Below are 20,204 nucleotides of genomic sequence, written 5' to 3'. Positions count from 1 at the left end.
ATATGCTGGTCTGGCGAGACTTTTAGTAAGGGGTTCAAAATATGCTACCATGGCTGGCCTACAGCTTGCGTGCATGTGCGCGGCCGTGCACTTACGAGCAGAGGCGCCATGTGGCTTTCCTCGTCATGCTCATTAAGCGCATGGCTCGCCGTGCTTGATCGTGATCACTTTCGCGGCCCCGCGCGGCTTCAATGTACACTTTCCTCATTACTTTCGCTTTCGGGCCAATGCTGGTTATCTGGTGTCTCAGCTGAAATTGCACCTGCTTCAACATTAGTCAATGGGAATAATGGAGACCCCCATTTATTTTTCGGAATCTCCTGTTCTCCAATATCATGTCAAATGTTGACATGTATGGTTTTAAGAATGTACAGGCTTGCAGGACTGCACCAATCCACTCCTATGCGCAGCTAGGTGTTTGCCACGACACTCTTCAAAGTTGCTGCCGTTGACACACATTAGCTATATATTCCAGAGTTCTCTCGTAGAGCGAATTTCACTCCTTGTTTTCGGTAAATCCTTTGCCCTCTCCCCTCCCCTCCCCTCCGGTCTGCCTTTTACTCCTCCCCTCTAAGCATGACTTCAACACAACAAGCGCTCTTTTCCAGGGATTGCATCACCCCAGGACTATGAACTCCAGCCTGATACCGCAGACCTCCTGCTGTATGGGAGAGCTGCCCTTCTGGGCCTGGGTGCCTGTGGAGTTCTACTACGGACTGCAGACTGGAGATGCGGGCCCCCTGGGCTCGTGAGATGCGCGTGGGATATTACGTGAGCTGCCCAGATGGCATGAGAACCTAAAGCAGTCTGCTGCAGGCCAGCAGAATGGCTTCGTATTGCACCCTTTAAGTGCAAGGAGCGAGCCCACCAAAGGGATTCCCTGAAAACAAAACAAAAAAAACCCAAAAAAAAACAAACAAAAAAAAAAGAAACAAAAAAAAAGAAATCGGAATATCCGTTTCAAAGATTTTATTGATTTTTTTTTTTTGTTTAGTGCATGGTTATAAAGCGCGGACATTACCCGAAGGTGTCAGAGCGCTGTAAAGTGGCGCTTTTGGGCGCTGCATTAGAAGTACAGGAAACTTCCGCGCTTGAGTTGCGCAGAGATTATGCGCATTACAGGAACAATACAAAACAGTCATGGGAACACCAGTGTAAAGTTATTTCACGCTCAGTACATGCTCACAGGCATCAGCAGCTAAGGGCGACGCACAAAACAGGTCACGCACAGGCACCAGCAGTTAGTGCTTCCTTTAAGCAGGCAAGAATCCCGCTGAGGCAGTAACATTCCCTCCACAGGAGTCTCTCAGTAATTTGGTGCAACTCTGCATCTACGCGAGAGTGTAACTACTTCTGGTAATAACAGGCCCAGCAAAACACAAAGCTATGTGAGGAAGGCCATCCTCGTCAAGAGCGCGTACACACAGCCGCAGGCGATTGCATAACCAGGACCCAACAGGCAGCGTGCAGCCCCTCCAGGGCGCAGGCTGCGACTCTGGGAAATAGAGATGACTCCAGAGACCTCAGCGTACAGGCCTACGCAGGTTCCCCGCCACACTGGAGGGAATTGAGTCTTTTGTGCAGTTATAACTCCGCCATCACGCGTGTGCAGCCACTCTCAGCGTTAAGGCTCATGCTCTGTGTAACCACCGCCATGGTTCAGACGTATGTTTGTGATCAAACCGCTACAAACCTGTGTGCACCACTATACAAATGCAAGCTACCTCCTGAGATCACTGATGCCTCACTACAGATATTTCCCTGCAGCCACCCCCTAGGCTGGATGCTCATTGATTGGAGTGACTTATTGACTCCCCAAAAGCCTTGGGTCCATCTCAAGGGGCAGAATCATTTTTCAGTGAACTTATTTGTAGACGGGTAAATACATTTTGTAAATCATTTCATAAACTGCCAGACTTTTCTGTATTATTACTCTTAATTCACCATTCATCTATTGAAGGATCGCTCACAAAGCTGTGGATCTATGAAGTAAGGACCATAGTCTTTGGCGTCTGGCTGCCAGCCAACCTGTGTACCTTCTCCTTAAGCTGGTGTTGCTTATAGCTGTTTTTAGATTTTTTTTGATTCTACGTCACCTTTTTGTACAGGAGGCCACTGACTACTGCCAGCTGGCAACTGAAAGCAAAAGCAGCTAAACCCCAGGTGACTACCCACTGATTACATATAAAAGAGTTTCACTGTACTTTTGGAATATGTGAACTTCAAAATGACAACACAGGCTTGTGGCACATGAGGGTCTATGTGGTGTGTGAACAGCAGCATGACTGCTGCTGCCTGTGAGAGGTTGACCCGTGGCATTATTAGAGTTTTGTACAATACCTGAACTGCAGTTTGAACCAGTGGTCCACCCGATGTCTGTAAAAGCTGCTCCCTTGGGATATGAGGGGCCTTCACAGTATGTGAACTGCGGCCTTTTGCTCCAGGCCTCAAGCTGTCAGTGGGAGAGGTATCCCTGGGCCTGCGATATGTCCTATGTGGGCCGGTTTCTCCCCAGTCAGTCTGCCCATCTGCGCTGTATGTGTGTCGCAATCTGTGTGTATGTGCCAGTCTCTTGAGTATGTGTTAGTACAAGACTGCACACTTGTGGACCAGCCTGCACAGCAGTTCTGCTGGTTTGTACATGCAGGCCCCAGTCTGTTTAGTTGAAGTGCAAGACTGTTTTAATTGCATCAACTTCAGCTTTATAACGAAATCAGATGGAATATTTCACCCCTGCATTGGCATAGCCAATAGGTCTCGCTTTTAGGACCTTATAAGTATTTAGTTATGCAGCCTTGGTGCAAAAACATCAACTGTTGCATGGGTAAACACTAATAAGGTCCCAAAAGCGAGACCTATTCGCTATGCCAAAGCTTGTTCCTTTTGCAAAGATCAGAACTGGTGAAAACACAAAACAAAAAAAACAAACAAAAAAAATCACTTTGATCCTTAACTATTCCTCTTTCTTATGGGGAACTCATGGCTCTGTTATGGCCTCACATCTCTTTAAATCTGCAGAGAACCATGAGGAGCCACAGCACTAACACCTACCAACTCCACCCACCAATAGGATTGCAGGCAGCTGTACCACAAGGGTTCATTTGGATGTTCTAGAGTAGTGGATACATTCCTTCCCACTTACAATTCTAACCAAAGCAAAACAGAAAATGGTCAATTTTTCCAAACTTTGCCCGAAAGTCTATTCGATTAGGAAAATACCCACCCCTAGTGCGACAACCAGAATCTACAGTCTTCACACTGGATGCCGATCTATTTTAAGCCTTGCATTTAAACCACTAAAATTGGCCTCTCCTAACCCTGGCACTTTACAGAAAGTAATTTCAAATGGGCACTTTAGACCCGTTTGAAAATTCCTAGCTCTGTCACAGTTGGTGGAAATGCCTCCTACAAGGCCTTACAAAACATTTAACTCCTGTTAAAGCAATGCGGATGTTGTTCAATATCTCTTGTTAAAGGCATTAAGAAGTCCAATCATGGATACTGCACCTTCCTTCCACACCCCTTCTGATATAGCTTCACTTGCTCCAGCTCAAAACTCATGTTACATTCATGATATGTTGCTTACACCCTTCAAAGTTACCTCCCTATTTGAAGAACATATACCAGTGATTCGGGAAATACCAGTAACACCATAGATTCTAGGAGACAAAACAAAACACCTCTACAATCTCCTGTCCCTCTCAGAATTAGAGAGGGTATCCCAATACATTCTCTAATCTTCGAGTGTGGAACAGTATGCCACAGAAAACTATTTCCTCTGAACCCTGCCAGCGTTCACAAAGTCTTGAAGTTTTTTTTCCACATTTTCTAACTCATTCTTTCAAAGATCTTCCATTTGAATTCATATATCTGAATGCCTGTCTTCTAAATTATGCCTTCTGGCTCATGCAACTGCTGTGGCTATGCATCAAATGCAATGCCTGCTCCAATTACTGTTTGATACAAATTTCTTTGTTTCACTATGTCCACAATATTCTCATTCTGTAGTAGTAAACCGCTCTGACCTACACCACTGCTTCATACAGTAAAGCATTGTTAGGATTCTAAGACTGGTAAAACTGCATTCATAAGTTATGTCAATGGTATGAATCGCAGCATCCCAGACCAGCACTTACAGCGCACAATATCATCCACCACTGCAAGGAACCTCAAAACGCTAGTTCAAAATATTTGTAATATGGTGAACAATCATGGAGCCCAATGAAACAAAACATGAACCTTGCTCTGACATCTTAACAGTTGTGTATGTGTGCTAGTGTTACTAAATGACTCCATATCATGAGGGACACCATGTTCAAGACATGGGTTTTCATTTGCGCAACATGCATACTCTGGTAGTCCTGCATTACCTCAAATGAACCAATTGGACTAAATAGAAAAACTGGACGGGAATCGGGTGTCTGATAACATGGAGTCATCTAATAATCATTGTGTCTCAAATCACATCTCTGGAAAAACAGCTAATAACTTCAATAATCTGTTCTATAATACTTAGAAATGCTACAGTTGTTAGGATTTGCAGTGTTTCAAAGACTGCATTCCTGTGGCAGTAAGAAGGCGGAAAAAAATGGAAAATATTTGACAATTCTCTATCCAATGCATATTGCAGTTTAATATATGGCTTACCTGTTTGGTTGGAATGAGATTCTGTCATAACCTGTGATTTCACAAAGGTCTTTCTCAAGCTCCCTGAAAAGCTGTTGGTACCCTTGAGTTTGCTCAACAGGCACAAACGGATGGATATTTGCAAACGACGGCCATGTTATAGGCTGTGAAACAAACAAAAAAGAAATTAAAATGTTCATTTTAAGAAGAGCAGTTTGCTTTTACAACAGTAAGAGATGCATTTAAATGACAGATTATATTGACTGCTTACCATCACTAGACCTTGGTTAGCATCACTAGAACTAAAGAATGTTTTTCTGAAATTCATAGCATCATTTGCTCCGGGAACAAGTAACATTCCTAATAAACTTTCTACATTACATTTAAAGCGAGTCAAAATATTAAGGATTAATATGACCCAGGATCTTATTGACCTTTTATCAGCCATGCATTTTCTGGACAGTGGTCTTGCTTCAGGACAAACACTGGTAGTTGCATGATTTTTTCCCCACTATTTCATTCGCAAGTGTTTTTCTGAGTGTTACATTGGTGGGTTTATTCTATTAAGGGAGCCAACCCATTACACCTAGAAAATTAACTCTTCCAGAAGGGCTGAGGGTAACTCAGGTTTTACATCACAGCAAGCTCTACACGGCTGAGACCCGCCATCACCACCACCGTTACTTATAAATTAAAAGACAAAATGATTTAGAAGACTTTCTAGAAATTTCAAACTGCTGCAGGGGTCAGAAGGGACAGCCAACATACGGAATCTTAAGATCCTGGGTGGTCAGTATATTGTCACTTTGATCAATACTGGCCAATCTGTCCAAGTTTCATGGCTGTTCTGCTTCTGGGGCTTGTGAGAAACAAGAAAGGGAGGCTCTGCAGCTATAGGTAGAATGTGTCATATAGATGGTGAACTAAAACACCTCAAGATACTGCAAGCAAAACATGGTTACATTTATATGAAACTGAGAATGACACTTACAATGACAAACAAGTAAAAGGCATAAACATTCACGGAAATACACGAGAAGGAAAAGCATCCAATAAACAGGCATCTTGGATTCAGACCATTCTGCAATCGACCTCCTCCTGCCCTTCAGAGCCACCTCCTCCCTGAATTCCACAAGAAACTGAAGACATGGCCCTTTACTCTTTATCCAGCGTGAGGATAACCTACCGGGTGACGTGTGGGCTCTACAAAAAGCCATAACGGTAAATTGTACAATATTTCGATACTCTGATTTTCATATATCCGTGCCCATGGGCTGTGCGATTCACCACAGGAAAAGGTTTCCTTTGCGTTCCCATTATGTTCTGCCAAAAAAGCAATTCTACCCAACACTTACCATAAGCTCAGATGAACTGTTTAGTTTCATTGTACACGAACCCTAAAAAAATGAAGACAAAAAAGATGGTCAATGCGTCGTTTCTTCTCAATTTTTGAGTACTTCTGATCTTTCATTTACCCACTCTTCCAAACACTCTTGCCGGCAGTCTTGCCCATCCCACCCCAAACTAAAAGTCCACAATACTTACCAAAGGAATCATACTGTGCACAAGGGAAATGTCTTTGTTCTCCAGTCTTTTCAAGTACCGCACTAAGTTGGTTTCAGAGTGATAGCTGCAGAACATGAAACACAAAAAATGTGGATTTAACAAAAGAAGCTTTTAACACTGCCCCAAAACTCAAATTCCACAAATACCTACTACGCAAACTGACTACAGCCTTACAAAAGCCTTGATTTAGGGTGGCCAACAGATGATGAATCAAATGACAACTAGAAGCATCACAAGTTGTAAACCTAGATCCATCATCAACCCCCTCATACCAAAGTCACTGAACAGTCATCGCACCTTTCTCTTGTCTATTTTTACAACAAACTGGCTCAAACTTAATCCATCTTTCCCTGTAGTTGATCACCAAAGCTTTTACATTATACCCTCGCTGTAACACTCCTACACTTCTAGTAGCACACTCAAGATATCAGGGCAAGTGTGAAAACCAATACAGCAACATCACAGGACTTTGCACAGTATTATTGTGTTTCAGAAGCAGATCTTGATAAACCAACAAAAATTACGATTTTCTGGATTACCATTGTCCAGCAATACGAAGTACATATAGCTAGCATAGGGGTTATGGCATACATACGAGCTAAAGCAAGATCAGTGCTCTTAGAAACTAACTTGGGTTTCAGCCCAGGGTGTGCCTGATCGATTAAGCCAAGTACATGTTTAACACATAGTTTAGTATACAGTTGATAACATCTTATAAATGCGGGTGTCCTGTTTTCTAACTCCATAGAAGACTGACTGGGTCTACTGAGGCACGCTCATTGGAAATTTACAAAGACAGCCATTTCATGTTAATGATTATAAAATAACAGAGAAACCATCAGCAAAGTTCACATTGAAGTCAAGTGTATCTATGAAGGAATTTGTGGACAAAGGAACTAAGTAGGGAAAGACTGTTTCCAAATTTTATTTTTGAATTAAAAAAACAATTGTTCAACAGCATTCATCTTTTTAGATTGAATGATTCTCACTTGTGCAACCTATGCAGTGACTTCAAGTTATACTGATGCTAAGACAACCAGTGTGCATATCCAGTGAAAGGCAGAACATCTAAAATACCATGTTTAAGAGCCATGAGTAGTATGCTTGGTTCAAATAATTCCTAATAGAAAGGCAATGCGGAAGTTGGCTATAACACATGGAAAAGGTTGCCCTCCTAGACTAGCATGATGAACGCGAGGCAGAACTAGAAGGTTAGCAGATGAAAATCTTGAAGCGAAAGTGCCCATGTTGCAGCACAAACGTATGGGAAAGCAAGGAACAGTATTTGCTGTAGCTTTGTTACAAATGCAGAGTTTGAAAAAATATATGATATTTTTGGGTTACAAAGGTGTTTTTAAGGAAACAAGTAGCAAGAGCTTAAAAATCTTGATGTGAGATTAGTACCTGGGGTATTGAAATACAATCAGTGGTCAAAGAGAATTACCAAATTGTGTGCCTGGACTACATATACCAGTAAAAGTAAGCATCAATAAAGACCACCAAGAAATTGGCAAGAGATACCTGTATGAATGGAAAATCAGAATCTACTTTTATCACAACCAAGCATAAAGTGATGGTTGAACATCAAACTGCCAATGTCTTTCAAACGGTTCTGAAAGTCTGCCTGGCATTGGGTAAGAAAGTGTAGCCTGTAAGACATACTGGATGTGATCTTCATAGCAGAAAACCATAAACCCTTGAAGTGAGTTAGAGGCATCATGTTAAGATTAAAATGATTAAGAAAGCCCACAAGGAACTAGATGACACCTAAAGGGAAAAAGCACTAACAATGGTCATCTATCCTTAAGGAAAAAAGGAATCCATTGCAAGGTACTAACTCACCCTAGCCTCAGTAAGACGTGCTAAGAGGATGAGATGCAGAAGAAACGGCGGGAAAAACCAGCAGTCTGTCCTCCTAGATTAAATATTAAAAGCAATTTTAACCTATTCAGTGCCTTGATCAGGAAGAAAACCTGCTTGAGCAGAGTCTAAGGGACACGTCTCTCATAGGCTGAGATCTGGGAATTATCAGTAAAGGAAATAAGATGGGCCAATATTCCAAAAGAATCACTGGGTTGGCACTAAACTGGCCAAATCATTGCGCTTTTTTATTGCGCCCTGAGGCAACACAGAGGGAGGGCGAGAGGCTACATGGAGGGCGAGAGGCAACATAGAAGGGAGGGTGAGAGGCAACAGAGGGAGGAAAGGTTACAGGTGGAGGAGCACACAGAAGATGCCCCGTCTTAGTCAAGACCTAAAATGAAAAGGTCTAAATATAAAGCAAAAATCTCCAATGCAAAAATACAAAAAATAAATCTGCCAGATTTGTGGCATCAGACATTTCAAATTTACTTTTTAGATCACAGGAAATATTGAATTACTTAATTTCCCAATGACAACATGGTACAGCAGCTGAAAGGCTGAGTGGCACTGTAAAAATGTTTTCAGTCCAAGAAACAACGGACAGTAGAAGACATTCCACCATTAATGCGGACAGAGAAGGAATCTGCAAATGGGAAGATGAGGATGTAATAGGAGAGCAGGAATATCCTTGTCCTTCTGAGATACTACACTGGATGAACCAAACAAACAGGAGCATATCAAAAGCCCCATTTCAATTACCTTATTGGCGAAAAACAATATAGCTTTAAAGAATATCTCAATACTGATACTGCATAGCTGAAAGTATTTGACACTATTCAAGATGCCGAATGAAGAATCATCCTGTCTGTTAGATATATCTGAAGTGTAGTGTTTTGCAAGTTCTAAATGATGGAACCCTTATGGATCCTGATGGACTCTGTAGAACTGTGGTCTATTTGCTAGAGCGGAATGCAATGAAGGTTGGTTTAGAATGTTGAGTTTGCAGTTACACGCAGACAAATAAAGACGTGTAATACTAAGCTCCTGAGATGTAGTCATTTGCAGGTACCCAGGCTGAGGAGGATGCTACAACTGGCATAGAGTTAGGAGATATTAACCCAAAGATAAACAGTGATCGCCCAGTTTGCTGTGGTCCAAGCAAACTGCTTGTGTGTGCCACATGTGTTACAGTCAAAGTACGGAACCGTTGCTTAATGCATGTGAAGTCAAAGTGCAACTCCAGGCACTGTAAAGAAATTGAAAACGAAAGCATTGCAAAGAAATCTACATATCAGTGACCAAGAACCTGCTGGTCAGACCGTACATAAAAGGTAACATGCTGCTACGCTAGAGAGTCGTACATAATCTGGAACGTTAAGGCTAAAGGCAGATACAACCAGATTTTCAAAGAGAAGCTATTGATGATCACAAACTGCAAGATAACGTTACAATTTGAAAGTAGTGAAGACAGAGCGTGGACAGAACCACCAAAGGATAAAACAATAATTTACTCAGAGCCTTAGTAAAGTGAGCAGCTACGACCGAAGTGCCAGGCGCCGCAACCCAGAACAAGCACAGCGGTTGTGTTTGACAACTGCGCGACAATCACCACAGTCTCCGATAGCTTAGGAATAGTGAAACACTGCTTTTCCAATAGAGGCAAAGACTGGGGCTGTCTTTCCAAAAGCCATCAAGGATGATCCAGATGCCAGCACGTCCGAAGGCCTCAAAGATGGCACACATGAACAGGGTCGAGATGAACAGGGTCAAGATGAACAGCTGAGGGCGCTGGAGAGGGCTCCACCCTCAATATCACCAATTTCCATAAATGGCTACAGCGCTGCCACTTTCCTGAAACCACCACCAATCGATACCACCAAAAAGCTGAAGCATTGGTTCACTTGAAGAGATTGCTAACAAAAAGATTATCAAAAAATCTGGCTGGTGATGGTGTAAAAAGTCATAAGAACATGCCGCAAACTGATGAAGTTGCATATAGTCAGATTAAACCTTTGACTCAAGTTTAATCCAATACCAAATGTTGATTACGAACGATACATCTTCAACCAAGAATGTCAGAAAGTTGCTGAAACCATTGATGAATTTGTGGAGAATCTCTACACACAGATATTGTAAGTTCAATGAATTTAATGATGAAGCTATACATCGGAGAGTGACTGACAGATGCTCGTCAGATTCATTTAGAAGACGCATGCTAAGAGAAACGTAATCTGGAACGAGTGTTAATGGCTGCCAGAGCTGAAGGACGTTCTGATAGACAAGCTGCTGACATGGAGGACGGAGGTGCCCAGAATGAATCAGTTATGAGTGTGAAACATAAGCCAAAGACTGAAGGACACAAAGTGATGTCTACATATAAAAAGTTGTGTTTTAGAAGTGGATTTCGTTTCCGCACGAAGGTGAAGGTCCCCTCTTGGACAGATATGTAAAGGCTATTGGAAGGAGAGCCAGTTTGTAATGGTTTGCAAAGTGAACGAAAAATTAAGTGAATCACAACGTGAAGACAAAATAGCCGCCAGAACATTCCAGAAGCAATGCTTGACGCACACCCACAAGAGCAAGCGGCGACTTCAGTTAAGACAAATCAGAACTGAAAGAAGTCGATCTTCATCTAAAATCATTGTTAAACAGCTCTTCTATTTCAGTATAAAGCAAAAGTTAAGAAAATGATTGTGCCAAGTTGATGTTTACCTCAGAAAAGCGTGCATATGTTGGTTTGGCTGCTTGTGAAGAAAAATATCAGTCAAAGAAAGATCGACATGACAAAGCATCAAAGTCATTCCAACACTTTCAGAGGATTACACTGAAAGCAAATGATTGTTCAATACCTTTCATTATCGACAGTGGTGCAGCAATAAACAATATGCCCGAGGAGAAATACAATGAATTGTCTCCATTGCAGAAACTTACACCATTGAAAACCAAAGTGTATACATGGGATGCAGCGACACCTTTGAAAAGCAAAGGTTCAATTCTAGCGACAATGAAACACAAGAAAACAACGATACAAGCACCCATTCATGTGCTTCTTGTGCCGGTTTACTCAGTTTCAGCACAGCTGCTGATATGGGACGGATTTCTATGAATTACAACATGAAAGTAAAATTGCATATTAATGAGGACATCCAAAGACAGACTAATTGCTATTCATTTGCAAGAACTGATTGAGAAAGAATTTGAATCATTACTTAAGCATATTATTGAGCGACCTACTTGTCCAACGCCATGGGTTTCTCCCATAGGTGAGAGTATGTGGCGTAACGGCCAGAGCTGCCAATTTTGGAGCTGGGGATCCTGGTTTGAGTCTCGCCATCAGCTCAACATCCTCTAATCAGGAAAAACACTTAATCTCCTGTATACCATCACAGGTGATTAGCCACATATTGCTAACATTACGCAACTAAATGGTGCAAAGGTCTTCTCTCGTCTTGATTTAAATAAAGGTTATCAGTTGGAACTCAAAGATTGCAGGTACAGTACAACATTTTCTACATATGTTGGTCTGTTTTGATACAATAGACTACATTTCAGTGTGTCATCTGCTAAAGAACTGTTTTGACATATACAGCCTGTCATGAATACGTTCAGTTACAGCGATGAAATGTTTTCGGAGCTACAGAAAAAACACAAAGCTCTTACCCAAGTATGTGGTTTACTTGCCAAAGCAGGTTTGACTTTGAATGCAGACAATTGTGCTTTCCATAAGACCAGGTTAAAATTATTTGGTCAGATCTTTTCTGATGGGGGTATGACACTATATCCTGCTACAGTACCAGCGCTTTCACATGCTGATCCACCACAAGATGTTTCTATAGTGCGTTCATTTTTTGGCATAGCCAGTTACTGTTCAAGATACATTCAAGACTTTGCCACTTTAAGTGCTCCGTTGAGACTTGACGAAACAAAATATTTCATTGGTCACATGAATGTGAGGAACGTTTTAAGAAAATCAAAAAAGCCATTGAGAAAGCTACTGAATTGGCATACTTCAATCCGAAGCTTCTTACAGAGGTTGTTGTTGATGCTAGCCCAGTCGGGTTAGGAGGTATCTTAGCACAGCGAACACCAGAATGCTCAAAGGCATACTGTTGCATAGGAAAATAGAAGTTTGACCCAAAAAGAACATGCTTACTCACAACCTGAAAAATAAAGCCTAGCCTTTGTATGGGCTTGTGAACATTTCCATGTATTCCTGGACAGAAAACCCTTTTATGTTGATATCTGATCATCAAGCTTCATTGACTATTTGAAAATCCAAAGGCCAAAATACCTCCTCGCATTGAACAATGGGGACTACGGTTGCAAGAGTATAATTGTACCACTGTACATTATCCAGGGAAGGATCAGAACCTGGCTGACTACTTTTCCAGAGTGACTATACAGGGTCACGGTACTCCATACAAGACAGCGGAGGACTAGATCAACTTCATTGCAAAGTCAAACATACCAGCTGCCATTTCGTTAACCCAGATTATCACTGCCACGAACCATGATAGTGACATGTTAAAGTTGCAGGATATAATTACACATCAGTCATGGAACCAACACCCTCGACCGCTTACTAGTGATGGTAAATATCAAAAATACAATAATGTCGAGGATGAACTGTTCACAACTCAGGAGTTCTACTAAGGGGGAGGGTCGAGAATTTTGATTCCAGAGAGTCTGCGACAGAAAATAATTTAAGTGGCCCATGAAAGACATTGTGAAATTATTGCCACAAAACAAGCTCTGAGACAGTCTGGTTTCCTTATCTTGATGACAGGGTTGAAAAGGAACTAAAAGCCTGTCATCTATGTAACTGCCTTTCTACAAACACTACTCACCACACCTAGAATATGCCAAGCAGTAGCGGCTGGCAGGGAACAGGGATGGCAGCGGGAATAAAATATAAAACATTGACAACTCCCACCTCCGTCCTCACATCCGCTGTCTGTGGAACATGTTAAGTGCATATGACTGTTTGGCCAGTTCCAGACAGCAGGTCAAGCGGTTATGTGCACAAACCACTCCTCCCCCCTGTGCCACCAGCCCCGCCCCAAACCTAAGAAAAATAAAATGTAACTTATCAGTTTATTTTTCTTGCTTTTAAAGCAATGGGGCGACGCTCCTCTGCTAAAGCCCCTGGTCAGAACTGCCAAAGCATGCATGGGAGAGAATAGCCGTTGACTTTTTCGGTCCACTCGACAATGGACATCACCTGGTGGTGATTATGGATGAAAACTCATGATTTCTATTAACTGAAGATCTTTCATCTACTACTCAAGAACGAGTCATTGTAATACTAGATGGCATCTTTGCGACCTGGGGTGTTCCAACAAGTCTGAAAATGTCCCACCTTTCAATAGTAAAGAGTTCAAATATTTCTTGGAGTCATTGGCGGTGCGTCCATTAGGGCGCTAGGGCGTTGACCCACAAGTAATTTCTGGCCCCTAAAAGAAGGTAATAGCCTATTACCTCCCGGGCCGCGCCTGACTCCGAGGCAGTCATTTAGCAGACAGGCAGGGGGTGGGGCCGGGCGGGGCAGCCAGCAGGTTGACTCCAACGTCATGCTGACTGACATGTCATTGTCAGACTCAGCGGAGCGCACAGCAGCACAAATGCACATGTTGGGTTTGGGTCGGAGAATTTTTCCGACCAGCCCAGTCTTGCGCACTAGTGTTTGCACTGGGTGGTGGCTGCGCATTAGGAGAGCAAGGGTTGATAAACGCCGCAGCCCTCGGTCTCCTAATGGGCGACGAGTTTCCCTGCTAAGCCAATCCTGGCGCTGCTGGAGCAGCATCTGTATTGGCTGAGAGGAGTTGCCACACTGCCCCAACAGCCTCTCGCAGTCCGGAGTGGGGAGGGGAGCGTAAGAGGCTCTATCGGAACGGAGTATGGCCAAGGCGGTGAGAGTCATGTGCATGCATAGACCTGGGCCTTGCTTCATTCTTGCTGGGCTAGGATTTAGGAGGTCTATTTCCTCCACCTGCATTCAGTAACCTGTGTGCAGACTTCGGTTTACTGCACAAACCTGGAAAGGGTGTTCTTAAACCCCCCCCCCCCCCCCCGCGAATAATGTAAGCTGCGACTGATAGGTCCCATGAGACACGTGTCAGCCTTAAAATGGGTTTATTAATTTGTAATCCTTGGCTCGCTCGTGTGCATCCCAAGTGAAATGAGGCCCACAGGGTAATACTTTGGTCTTTATTCCAAAGGGGGACATAAGGAAATGCAACATGTTAGGAGTAACAGGAGTAACCTACCTTTCCTGCAATGACAGTACTGACCTCGCTTCTGTTTTTTTTTTTTTTGAACCCCCCCCCCCCCGACCCCTCCGTAGGTTGTTCAGGCTCGCTCGCTACGCTCGCTGCAGTGCAGTAGAAGAATTTTTTTACGCCCCGCCACTCGAAAATCTGTCGCCACTGCTTGGAGTATTTTAATTGGGGCTCCCGGTTTTATGGTATTTATTTTTTTAACATTTCCGTCTGTATTTATCCATATTTATTTTTTGGTAATTTTTTTCAGTATTTATCCATATTTATTTTGTCACGAGCAGAAAAAAGACGATGTAGCTAGTATTTATTCACATTTATTTAAAAAGGCAATGAGCACTTGGTTGTTATAGATTCAGATAGATTTATGCAGATGGGTAAATGGATTACTGCTTTTAACAGATTCTTTTGTTACTTGTTGTTAATAAATTTCAAACCTTCTAATATAAGACAGTGAGCTATGAAGGACCTTGTAAGCCTCACTGTCTTATGTAACGCATCCTATGCAGTGATTTACACATGATTTATTGTATTGTTTTTGCATTTATATAGCGCTTACTACCCTTTACGAGGCATTGAAGCGCTTTTTATCAAGTAGCACGCACACAAACTCAGTATAACCCCGCAAGATGAGCACAGGCATTGACCAGTAAAGGTTAACGCCGTCCTCACTTTTAATGTCCCCACCGCTTCTTGCTCATGGAGGAGCCTCCCCAGACCGAAAATACTGCGGTACTCTGAAGTAAATACAGTGCTGTGCAGAGCTCCCTGTGAAAGTCGCACTGGTCCTGCAATCACCCACCACAGTCTTAAAGAGGACCTTCACATCGTTGCCAAATTATGAAAATGTCACACACAATGTGAAACCTTGGCAGCTATGTGTGCGCATTAACGTAAACAAAAAACTGTCCACAAAGAAAAAACCACGGGAAAGAAACCAGGAGGCACACTCAACTCTTCCTCTCCCCCTCCCCTCCATATGTTGTAAAATTTGTAAGACACGGCATACACACTCTATTGACATCCATCAAAACTTACTACAGAGCAGGAGGCCATTAGACCGTTATCCTTTCCATTGGTGCATAGCCCTGCATTAAATAGAGTAGCGTTCTTACATTTGCATTGTGCATCTTTGTGGCATAAAGCCAGTCTGATTTGCATATTCCACCTGTGGCAGGAGAGACAAAATTAAGCCTGCAAGCACCTTCCCCAGTAATACTTATCTAAGTCAGGAAAGCGGACAATACGAGGCTACTTCAAGTAGGTCTGTATTGACCATGGGAATTACTGTAACCGAAACCTATTTGCATGAGGCTAACAGTATGCCTGCCGCTAGTGCTGGTGTGTATATTATATGCACCCTCGAGGCCAATCAGCACCCCAAATGTTGCATGCACTTTTGTTCAGAGTCCATTACTCCAGGTGTTATTTCCACTGCTAGGTCTTTTTAACTTTTAACTGCACATTTAGCTCTTCCGTCTATACTGGGGAGGCACGAAGCAGGAAAATGCAGGCACGAAGCAGGAAAAAGCAGGCACAAAGCAGGAAAAACCATCTTCACTACAGGTCCAGCAAGCAGCTGGTTCCGAAGATCATTTCACACGAAAGTATAATGTGTGAAGTAAAGTACATGCTTATCTCTTGAATCTAGGGGCTGAACCAAGTCAAAAGCATGCCTCTCAAGTATCTGTGAAGTGATTAGCTTTGTGCATTTGTTTTCCTTCCATTTCTTTTAGGTGTGCATCCCGCCACACCTCTGCTCCCGCCAGAAATGCTCCAAGCCAGGATACTGAAACAAAATGAGGCCTAATGGCCCCTTAACATCGACCTTTGTATCGACTCAGCTGAAATCCGATAAGCCCTCTCCCTGCCTGCGCTCGACAGACTTGTCTTCTCCTCGAAGACCACAACAAAGTTAAACCTATTTATTGGCATTTTTCCGTTTTTATATATAAATGCAGACAAAGGAAAAATATTTATCCGTCTGTATTTATATGTAAAAATCCGTTTAAACTGAAAACTGGGAGCCTTAATTTTAATATAAAGCATATGAAGAGCACACCTCTGTGGTCGCAGGTCAACAGAATTGTTGAGCATTTTAGAAGTACGCTAAATAAAGCAGTGCAGCATGCTACTTTTGAGAAGCTTAATTTTAAATCTGTGTTGAATTCTACCTTGAGAGCTTATCGTTCAACACTTCATTCCACCACAGGTGAAAGTTTGACATTGATGTTCAGGGGTGCAATGAGCACCAAGTTACCTCAATGGACCAATCAGAGAAATAAAGATGACAGCAACTCATGAGAAGGACTTGGATAACAAAAGATGAAAGTGTCTGCTAACAAAAGACATGCAAAAAACATTGTCTTAAAGAAAGGAGATCTAGTGTTCGTATGGCAAATGCAGGGAACAGAATCTGATGCTCCCTTTCATGTAGAACCCTTTCAAGTGGTGTCTACTAAGGGGGACATGGTGACTGCCCAGCGCCCTGGGATGTCTATTACCAGAGACTTTTCTCATTTTAGGTACTTAACTAATTGTTCATTAGATCTAGCTGTTGAAGAAGATGGATCATGAAGCCTCAGTGACTGCTGTTGCCTCTACACCTTAGACGCAGATCCTGGATTGGGGTGGTGACAGCTCCCAGTTAGCAAGAACAAGATGAGGTAGAACAATTAAAGCGCTAAAATAAAGATCGATTGAAGAGATTTAATTGTACATGTTTATAGGTCTGTTTTGTAAACTTTATTTTTTACATACTAGAGGAAGAGATGTAGTATCTTGTAAGTTAGAAATGATTAAACCCTTTAGGGTCCTGATGGACTCTGTAGAACTATGCCCAATTTTTAGAGTGGAATGTAATGAAGTCTGGCTTAGAATGTGGAGTTTGCAGTTACAGGCAGACAAATAAAGTGTAATACTAACCTCGATGTGTGGAGGAGAGGACACTACAAGCAGTGTTTGATAAAACATCATGAAATAATACAGTGTATTGTATCAGAATGGGCCTTCGCATGTAATTTAAACTGGTTTGCATGTCTCCTCACCAAAAGTAACCAACTAGTAAAAACTGGCAAACCTACATCAAAAATAAACTAAATGTCCCAAGGAGTCCTCCCAGGTTCCATATTATTCAACACTTGTGAAACCACTAAGGCTGCACCTCAGAGAAAGGTGTTAAACATCAAATTCTATTTGAAGCTCACCGCTTTCTTAGACCTCAAATCTCCCTAATATTGTCTAAAGCAGTTACAAGACTGGATGAATGAAAGCTTCCTAAGGTTAACCCACAGAAAACAGGGCTCAGGTTAGTAGCATCTTAGGCTCACCGCAAAGTGACCCAATAATTAGTACAAGAATGCTAGCTGGATGTTTTAACTACCCTGGTGTGGTCTGTGAAGTCACTAGGATTCACAATCCGCTTCAACCTACCTCTTAAGCAACACATCAGCAAAACAGCTCATCAGCAAACTACAGTTTAGGTGTGCTCAAGAAACTAAAAAAAAAAAAGCTCGACATACCATCTAATCTCAACAGCACATGCTCTAATTGAGAATACGGCAATGTGATCTTAGCACAAATTCCAACTAGCCCATTAATAGTGGCCAAAAAAATTCTGCCACATTATGCTAATCCTAAGTGACCTCCACTGGCTTCCCAAATAAACCAGAATAGAACTCAAAACCAGTGTAACATTAAGCCATCCCGCAGAAAAGACCCAACTACTTGGCCAATCTCTTCACATTCTCTGATAGAGCCCGAGACTAAAAAAACAAAAACACACAATGAATGCACCTCAACTTCAAAATAAAACAAGAGCAGAACTGATTATTTATTGGAGCAGCAAGAAGTCTGACACTCTCTACCCTCACACCTTCCCAAAAAAAAGTTAAACAATATGGACATATCTGATCTCAAAACATATCTACCTATACTATTGTACTTTGGATCTTAAAGCCTTTTGAAACAGTTACAGTGCATCACCTTTAGGATCATGTAGAAGCTAATATCTTTGGCGAGATAGTCCAGATTCCATGCTCAAAGGCACCGCAAGAGCGATATTCAAATACTCAAATATTCACAATACCATCTTCCATATAACAGACAGTGGTATTATAGCCCTACCCTTTCTTTGGGATGTAAAAGCAGCATTTGACTGGGGTTCCATAGGGATCATGCTGGTTAGCCCATTTCAACTTTTATGTAGAACCCTTGCTTCAATTCAGAGTGGATGTTAGTGCAGAATTTCAGAATTATGTTGCCAACAAATTCGGTTTCTTCTTTCCCAATACCCCATGCTCACCCATTGTCTAAGAATGTATTCTCCTTAACATTTAAACTGTGCAGCTTGTCTCTCACTCACCAATTAATTTAATTTAATTGTGGGTTTATATAGCGCTCACCAATTAGGATTCCGTTTGGATTTGAAAAACATCCACAATGACCATTAACAATAAATTTTTGTTGTGACATCCTCAGTGGCATAACGAAAGTTGAGGGGGCCCCCCCCTGCAAAGCATATTGAGGGGGCCCCTTCTGGACCCTCTCCGGAGCGGACAGGCCAGGGAATGTGCTGAGAGGGCCCCCTGGAGCTCAGGGGCCTCCACGCACTGCGGGGCCTGCGGAGGCCTTTGTTACGCCACTGCTACATGCAGAACATCAAAGCACCCAATCTTTTAGGACAGATACAAAGAGTCCAAAGACAGATGCCAGACAAGTCTAACACAACCATTCTTTGTATCAAAAAGTTGCAGGCTTTGTTGTGACGTGGTAAATTAGGACACACATTCAACAGAATTAAAACACAATGAGTTTTTGAAAAGGAGGTTGATTACTGTATCTTGCAGTTAAAGTGCCAGTACACTTGAGACATAAGCTTCCTATGTTTAGATTTTACCAGTATGGACTACATGAGCAAATGGGGTACCCAATCGCTCTAAACAGACTACTTAAGTGCCAGGGTTTATTTTGAATCCCAGGTACCGGTATCCCAATAATTTGGAAATACCTTTAAACAGACGGACAGCTCAGAACTGGACATTTGGGCTCAAGATTTCTGGAGCTGTGAGCCTTGTTCAGATTTATGGCCAACAAGCTAAATTTAAAGAGCTATATATCCTAGCTGTAAAATTACCTAATGGTTACCTACTCGTGACAAAAGAGGAAGGAGGGATAGTTCCTAGGGAATAGTGTTCCAAGTGTAATACACAGGCTACTCTTCCTCAACGCTATTGAGGGATGAGAAGCACAGACCAGACACTTGCTATTCTGTGTAATCGGTATAATTTTGGATTTTTCTCGTCCACCGGACCAGCTTATCCATCGTGGATAGAATGGTCTTCCCTTACAAAGGCATCACAAGTCTCTTGGTCAGGACAATGATCTGTGGGATGATGCCAAAATTCTCTAAGAGCTCAGGCAACTTGTGGTGCTATGACCAGCCAAACAGCAGGCACTGAAATCAGGTATAGCCCAACTGTTGTATGTGGCAGGAAACGGACATCACGCCACTCTACATTCATGTGAAGTGAATTGCACTACATAAGAGTGGACTAAAGGGATGAGAACTCATTTAAGTAGCTACTCACAGGTCCAGCTACAATCAACAAAAAACCTTCATTCAAAATTCAAGTGGCAAGTCAACCAGCAAAGGGCGTTTTGCAAGAATTCAAGCATGCAAACAGGTGGACCTAATGTGAGAGGGAGTTCATATGATCCTCTAGTCAAACATCTATTAAAGAAAATCCATTCGACAACATCTGGCTCAAAAGATCCAGTTTACAGTGACAACAACTTCTTCTAGTAGGGGACTGAGACATACACTCGCACCTTTATCCCACAAACCTGGATAATAAAGGGCAGCACTATAGAAGA

The 20,204-nt window shown here is 42.3% G+C and overlaps 1 protein-coding gene across 1 annotated transcript in view; it reads right to left on the bottom strand.

Moving 5' to 3' along the window:
- Positions 1 to 20,204, bottom strand: part of GLDC (glycine decarboxylase) — a 212,791-nt gene that overhangs the window by 69,347 nt on the left and 123,240 nt on the right. The window contains exons 13-15 of the mRNA XM_085633437.1: positions 6,172 to 6,256; positions 5,982 to 6,023; positions 4,648 to 4,790 (exon numbers count right to left, since the gene is read on the bottom strand). Of these exons, the coding sequence (XP_085489563.1) occupies positions 4,648 to 4,790; positions 5,982 to 6,023; positions 6,172 to 6,256 (270 nt within the window). The remainder of the gene's footprint in view (positions 1 to 4,647; positions 4,791 to 5,981; positions 6,024 to 6,171; positions 6,257 to 20,204) is intronic.

Source organism: Triturus cristatus, chromosome 2_1 (genome assembly GCF_964204655.1).
Source record: "Triturus cristatus chromosome 2_1, aTriCri1.1, whole genome shotgun sequence".
Classification (NCBI taxonomy): domain Eukaryota; kingdom Metazoa; phylum Chordata; class Amphibia; order Caudata; family Salamandridae; genus Triturus; species Triturus cristatus.
Note: the sequence above shows the minus strand (reverse complement) of the source record. Positions and strands in the feature narration are given on the sequence as shown.